Here is a 7,546-nt window from a genome sequence, read left to right as displayed (position 1 = left end):
GGTCTTGGGTTCAATTTCAGCCTGGAAGTCAACTATCCTGACTGAGGTTTTCCTCAGTCCACACAAAGAAATGCTGGAATAGTACCTTAAATTGAGCCATGATCACTTCCTTACCCATCCTTTCCAATTTATTATTCAGTAATCATACTCTCGTTTAAACTGTATTCTCCGAGATACTGAAAGCGTCATTAAACAAACCTCGATAAAGTAAGATGCAAGCCTTAATACAAAAAAGAAGGAGAAGATCATTAGATCATCACATAAAGATCAAGGAACATGAAATAGAAGTGGTGCAAAGATTCACATACCTGGGAGTATGCATAACAAATAAGAATGAGGAATTGGTAGAAATACAACGCAGAATTCAAGCGGCTAATAAAGCATATTTCTCGATATTACCACTGATAAAATTCCATGGAATAAATAATAAAGTAAAAATCACATTATATAAAACTCTCATCCGTAGCATGACATACGGGAGTGAAACATGGGTACTCGACCTGAATGAAGCAGATAAAGTGGATCTGCTTGAACGGAAAATCCTGAGGAAAATTTTCGGCCCAACACAAGAAGCAGGTGAATGGAGGATAAAAACTAATCAGGAAATCTATAAATTATATAAAGACATACCATTGTCACAATTTATAAAAATCAAGAGTGTAACCGTTCTTCCTCTTTCTTGGGTGATCGCAGGGTCCGCTACGATGTGGCTGGTAGTGATTGTTGGGTTCTTTGCTCTGCTCAGCTAGTCGGTATGAGTCGACTCCGTCTCATTTGGTGTAACAGCCAGGTCGTAACAGCACGATTAAACGCTCGGATTGATTGGGTGGAACTCTATTTATTTAGGACCTGCGTGATCGTTGATCTACATACGCTGATCCCACGTCACGCAGTCCTACACTTGATGTTGTACACTTTACAGCTTCCACACTTCTGACAAATACATAGCCACCTTCGTACACATGTACGAATCTCTGCAACTTAACGTAATGTAGTATAGTGTAACGTGCTATAATAATAATACCCCCTGCGGCTAAAAAAAACCCTTTTTATATCGTATACACCCATACGGTTGGGACATCAAAATCTCCCACTTCTCCCAAAAGGGAAATGTAACCTCAACTCCTATTGGTGTGGGTCCAGGTTCGGTTCTTAGGACCTCCCCTTTCCCACCAATCCTCAAGGAGTTTCCCTCACATTGTTAATTCTAGAGGGCGTTTCCAATGAGCGGCCAAAACCCACTTAGGCCAAGTGTAGGTGATTTTATGTACGAGGGAATTCTCAAGTCTGGAAATTTCTAGAACTCCTCTTGAGTTCCCACGCACTTCACACCCTGCTATACCACTTATAACCACATGTGCATTCCGATCCCACGCCTACAACATGCCCAAAACGTAAAGGCACATCGGTTCGAAGGACCTTCCCCTTCCCACTGATCCTCAGGAGTTTCTCCCACACTGTCAATTTCCCAAAGGGCGTCCGCTAACGAGCGGCCGACCCATTTAGACCAGCAGCAGGCAATTTTATGTACAAGTCTGGAAATTCCTGAAACCCTCTGCGTTACCACGTACTGCAGATCTCGCTGTACCACTCATAACCAGATGTCCATTTCCGATTCCAGAGTACAAATTAAATACAAAGAAATCACAAACTGACAAAATAAAGCATGACAATACGTGGCTAATGCAACGACAACAAAAAAAGACCTCATGATCTATCACACAAGAGTTGCGTTTCTTACAAGTACAAAAAAAATCAGCATACACCAGTAGAGGGATTGATGAGCGGTTACAAGAGACTTCAATGGGCAGGTCACCTGATTCGGATGGACGACATCCGAATTCCAAAGATGGTATTCAAAGGAAGTGTTGGAGGAAGAAGACCAAGGAACAGATGGGAGGATGCAGTTCAAACGGATGCCACACTGCTCCTGAGGATTAGAAATTGGAAGAAGGCAGCGGAGGATAGGACCGAATGGAAGAGGAGAATTGAGGAGACCATGGACCGAATACGGACCGGAGAGCCATAGAAGAAGAGGAAAGTAAGATGAAACATGTATCTGTGAGCTAAATATGTTAAAGAGGATGTCTTTAAGGTGTTAAAGTAACTAACTGGACAGGCAGAAAGCACATTATATTAAATACATGTTTTATTCATTCACGGCCCAGCCTGGAAACTTACACTCACTGCAACCTTTGTACATTTTTAAGATAACAATAACTCGAGAGGGACTGATCAGATTTTTACAAACTCTGGTAAGGAGGATATGCATTTACAGGATAGTCCAAACTTGTACTTCTTAATTTCCTACAAATAGTGTTACCAACAGAAAGATCCTCAAAGTCATGTGGTCAAAGACAGATTCTATTATTAACTGCCATCTTATACACGACTGAGGATATCACATTAGCCGTTGTGTGGTGTAAAAAATACTTCTGGAATTTTTGTGTATTCCAAAGGGTACGATTTTTCTTACTTCTTTAGAATCCCTAGTTTGTGGTAAAAAGGCTTTATGTGTATTCAGTCCAGCTCACAGAAAATGTAGCACGATGAAGCAGTGGCAAAGGTTAAAATGGAAATAAACAAAAATGTCTGATTGTGAAGTTGGACACAAATACAAGGACACGTATTCAAATTAAATACGGTGGAACCTAGACATGCCGCGCCTTGTTATAACGCGGACTCGGACATACCGCAGCTGTGATCATGTCCCCCAATATGATTACATATGTTTTACATATTTCACAAAAACGTGGGTAGCTTAAAACATGGGTACCGAAGTCGTCCCCCCCGAAACCCGCGTTATATCGAGGTTCCACTGTAATTACGTGTCTACACAGTTATTCCTCATGCAAGAAAAATGGCAGTATGTACAATTGAAATCTGTGATAGAAACGAGAGGGATGTATTATCAACGACAACTCACGAGGAGCTTTATTGTATGAACACGTAATGTTTTCAGCGGAATTGGCGGCTGAGTCGAGTTCTGCTCTTTGTGAGTGACCAATCAGTGCAAAGGTCTGTTGGTAAGCAGGGAGACCTCAAGTCTGTTCAGAAACCCCGTGGTAGAAGCATCAGTAGCCGCAATGCATTGTTGCCAATACTTACATGTTGTTTGCGTAGTGTTGTGGAATCCAATGTTCCGCGATGCTACTACATCTGGCACCACTCGATGTTGTTTCCTCACTATCTTGCCCCTCCACCTACCACCACTACTTCCAATCATGGCACAGTACATGTGGTTGGTGCACGCTTCAGCTGCCAATTCCGCTGAAAGCTGTTATAGTATATTTTAAAGTGCTTGATGATTTATATATATATATATATATATATATATACGAGGTGCGATCGGAAAGTTTCTAGACTGCGCCTATAAAAACCCGTACACTTATCTCAGGTATTAAATTCATCCATCATCCTCGAAGTAGTTCCCCTGGGAGTGAACACAACGATCCCAGCGCCGCTGCCAAGCCTGGAAGCATCCCTGGAAATCTTTCTTTGTCAGCCTGTCAAGCACCATCTGCGATTCTGCCTGAATCTCTTGCCAAAGATTCGCCAAAATGGCTACGGAAACCTATGAAATGCTAAAGCAAGCATTTGGGGAGTCCGCAATGGGTCGTGCACAAAACTTTTGTGTGGCATTCACGTTTTAAAAATGGCCGAACCTCTGTCAATGATGAAGAGCGTTCTGGACGACCATCTTCGAGCACAATGCCCGAAAATGTTACGAAGATTCGGCAGGCCATTCACGAAGATCGACGTCGTACCATCAACGACTTGTGCGACATTGTTGGGATAGGCTGTGGGACCTGTCAGCCGATTCTAAAGGAAGAACTCCACATGCGACGCATCCTGTCTGAGGACCAGAAGCAGAATCGACTTGACTTCTCGTTTGTCAGGAGCTCAAAGATCTTGCAAGAACTGACCCCAACTTCCTTTCTAAGCTCCGTGTGACTTCTTCCTCTTCCCAAAGATGAAAATTCAGCTAAAGGGAAGGAGATTTGAGACGATAGAAGAGATTCAGGCAGAATCGCAGATGGTGCTTGACAGGCTGACAAAGAAAGATTTCCAGGGATGCTTCCAGGCTTGGCAGCGGCGCTGGGATCGTTGTGTTCACTCCCAGGGGAACTACTTCGAGGGTGATGGATGAATTTAATACCTGAGATAAGTGTACGGGTTTTTATAGGCGCAGTCTAGAAACTTTCCGATCGCACCTCGTATATACTGACCAGAATTCTGAACATGAGATGTAAAAAACACTACTGTCAATTTCAGTCAAGGGGCTTCATCTCTGACCTGGTACTTGGCTTTGTTATGGATTTAAAGAGGTCGTGGTCGTAGCAGCAGTACTAGAAGAAGCAGCAGCAGTAGTAGTAATGGTAGTAGTGGTAGTGGCCGACATAGCAGCAGCAATAGCAGCACTTTCTGAAGCCTGCTTCTCCATTTCTGCAAGTATTCGGTGCCTACGTATATTAGAGAGTACTCCATCCAAACTAGTGGTTTTCTTCTTGGCACTTCCTTTAGGGCCCCCTTCGCCTGTTCTTCTTGGTGTGAATTTTGGTGTCGACATTTCATCCATAAAATCAAAATCCGACTTCTCTTGCGGTCTGTAACACGAAGGCATGTGAATATGAACACCAGAGAAAGTGTAAAAGAAATAATATCGACATGTCATAGGTTTGTATAATTTTGTTGACCTATAGAGATGCAAATAGTGAGTACAGAGCCTCTTGAAACTGTACCCTGGTCCCCCATTCCTGAACAAAATGACAACACATTTTGAACCTTACAATACTAACACCTACTGAAATCTTTGTCAAATTATTGTTGGTGACTGATTAGAACGCTGGCCTTGTAATCCTGGGGAGCCCGAATTTATAACTTGTGTTGGGCAAGGCCGTGGTCTAGGCAACACGGAGTTTTCCTCCGGGGGCTTACCCGGTTTTTCCGTGGCATGCTAACAATTACTCCATTCTCACAGAAAAGAAGGCAATGGCAAACCACTTCTGGATCATCTGCCAAGAACGTATATGAACAGGTCCCAGTCCGAGAAAAGGATGGAAGGATCCTGTTCATATGGACCTGTCGTCAGACAGAACACTAAAAAAATAAAATAAAAATACCAAAACCAAGTACTGCACATTACTGAAATATCTGACACGTAAATGAAACACACTGTAAAAGGAAACATATCGTTTGGTTTCATACTCTTACTTGGACTCTAAACATTCCTCATCCTTCTGACAGAAGTCATCCTGTGCGGGAGAAGGGACACGCCGACCAGGGCACTGCCATTCCAAATCTATGATACCTTCCTTGTCCAGCAACTCATATAATGCAACTATATCTGTAGCTGATGGCTCCCACACATCCTAAAAATAAAACCTTTATTGTGTTACATTTCTTCTTCTTGTATGGCGCAAAAGCCCGAAGTCGACCCTTGGCCTCCTCCCATGTGGGAGGTTTCTATGTCTTTGAAGTGTGCATTTATTAGTGAGTGACAAGCCCACTGCCTCTGTACAATTTCTACTCAATCCTGATTTATCTGCTAGAGCCATCTAGCAGTGATTCAGGAGAGACTTGGGTGAGAAATGGCCACTGAATTTTACTTATGGAACATCTCATTCATGCTCGTAAGGTTCTTTTACATGTCATAAATCTATGACATGGAATCGTTGGCTTTACTTCCCCTCTGAAGAAAGCTGTACTACAGATTTTTATCACCCTTAAAAATCCATCGACCTTGGCCGGATTTGAACCCGCGAACCTAAGGTCCAGTGGCAAACACACTACACTAACCACTAGTCAATCGAGGGCAACATTAATATATATACTCAGTTTAAAACAAACTTGAAGAATGCATTCCCTTAGCAATCTTTACTTTCTTATATCCTACACGTGGGTAATGTTTGCAAATACAGTTGCCATTTGAAGATGATCTATTTACTTTCTTCGTTATTAAAGAAGATAGTAACAATGTTATGATAAAAAAACACTAATAAATGCAGGTGGCAAAATAACAACTGTCTTAAGTTCCACAGAAGGTGGAGAATTTCTGTATAGCCAAAAGAATTAGATTCTTAAGAAGGCCCCTGAATTCAACATTATGGCCAACTGGTTAACTCTCCTGCTTCATATTTGTGAGGTACCAGGTTCAAATTTTGGCACATCATGACCGAAGCTGTTATGGTTTTCTTCAAGTCCTCCAGGAAAATGCCATTCCTTTCATTGGGCAAAGACAGTTTCCTACCAAGTCTTTTACAATTCATTATTAATTAGTCATTATATAATTTAATGCTATACAATCTGATTCTCGGTCAGATTGTATAGCATTGAATTATAGACTAGATACTTTTGTGCTGGTAAAAACGTTTTAAAATATCACTGGTACTTATCTTATATAAGAATTATTAAGAAATCTATTGTTGCATTAATTTGTTGTGTCATAATATGTACAAGATGGATGACATTGAAGCTAAAAGACTCCATAACGCAGAATATGAGAGACAGTACAGAAAACGTAAAAAAATAGAAGTATTAAATAATGAACTCCAGAGTGTATGGTCAATGGTGAAAAATTTTTAATTGTAACCCTGTATATTTGTAATCACGAACCTATTGATGATTGTAAGAGACTTATTTTGAGTCATTTGAGAAATTATACAAAGATGTTTTCAGTTATGGACACAGAAAATCCTAATACAATGCTGATAATAATGACAGGAAATTTTAACATTGTTTTAAAGAAGGAGGAAAATCAAAGCTTTCTCATATTTATGGAGAAAACGTTTGGCTTAATGTTGATGTCAAATCCTCAATGTAGTACTACTAGATCAAAATCTTGTATAGATATTGTGTTTGCACGATATGTTGATAGTCTAAAATGTACAAATTTTATAACATATTTCACCTACCACAGACCCATCTTAAGCATAACTAATTCAAGGTAGGCAGTACTGTCTTACTCAAACTTTAATCAGTTGTAAAGCGGGTATAAAGAAAATATTTAGAATAAAGTCACTATATAAACTCCTTACCGTATAGACGTATTTACGTCAAATTCTCCGGAACCGTGGTTCCACTGTCACTTTTTTAAAGGTTACATAGACCTGGTATACTTTACTTATGTAAGGTTAGGGTGCACATTACAAAGTGGACACCTGTTCCACATCCTGTTTACTAGGATCTATAACATGCATATATCTGTCTTCACTTGCTTTATTACTAATACTAACCTCTTCCGAGAACCTACACAGAACGCACAAAAATTAACACTAACCTTTCCTTCAACACCATAATTTTCATCATCTGAGCAAGGAAGATTCCATTCGTCTTGTTTGCCGGATAATTCAACCATTTCCGAACTTACGTACAACAGAGTTCGATTAACGCAAACATTAGACATCGATGAACGTCCGTAAAAACAAATAATCCGGGAAAATTAATACAATATTGTACTTGCTTCCCCGACATAATGTAACGTTGAAAGCAAAGATATTCATTCGTATGTTGGCGGTACTGCCCACAAATTATACCATTACTGAAC

At 40.6% G+C, this 7,546-nt stretch overlaps 1 protein-coding gene across 1 annotated transcript; it reads right to left on the bottom strand.

Annotated features, from left to right (window-relative positions):
- Window positions 1–818: 818 nt before the first annotated feature.
- Pa1 (PTIP binding protein Pa1) lies at window positions 819–7,541 on the bottom strand. Its single transcript, XM_022078676.2, has 3 exons — window positions 7,280–7,541; window positions 5,215–5,372; window positions 819–4,607 (listed from the first exon to the last, which is right to left on the bottom strand). Exons 1-3 carry the CDS (start codon window positions 7,403–7,405, stop codon window positions 4,313–4,315), a joined length of 579 nt encoding a protein of 192 aa, XP_021934368.1. The 5' UTR covers window positions 7,406–7,541; the 3' UTR covers window positions 819–4,312.
- Between the last annotated feature and the right edge of the window lie 5 nt (window positions 7,542–7,546).

This window comes from Zootermopsis nevadensis, unplaced genomic scaffold, assembly GCF_977971745.1.
Source record: "Zootermopsis nevadensis isolate Lab colony 2312 unplaced genomic scaffold, Znev_1.0 Znev_ptg000009l, whole genome shotgun sequence".
NCBI classification, from domain to species: domain Eukaryota; kingdom Metazoa; phylum Arthropoda; class Insecta; order Blattodea; family Termopsidae; genus Zootermopsis; species Zootermopsis nevadensis.
This window is presented reverse-complemented; position numbering and strand designations above follow the sequence as displayed.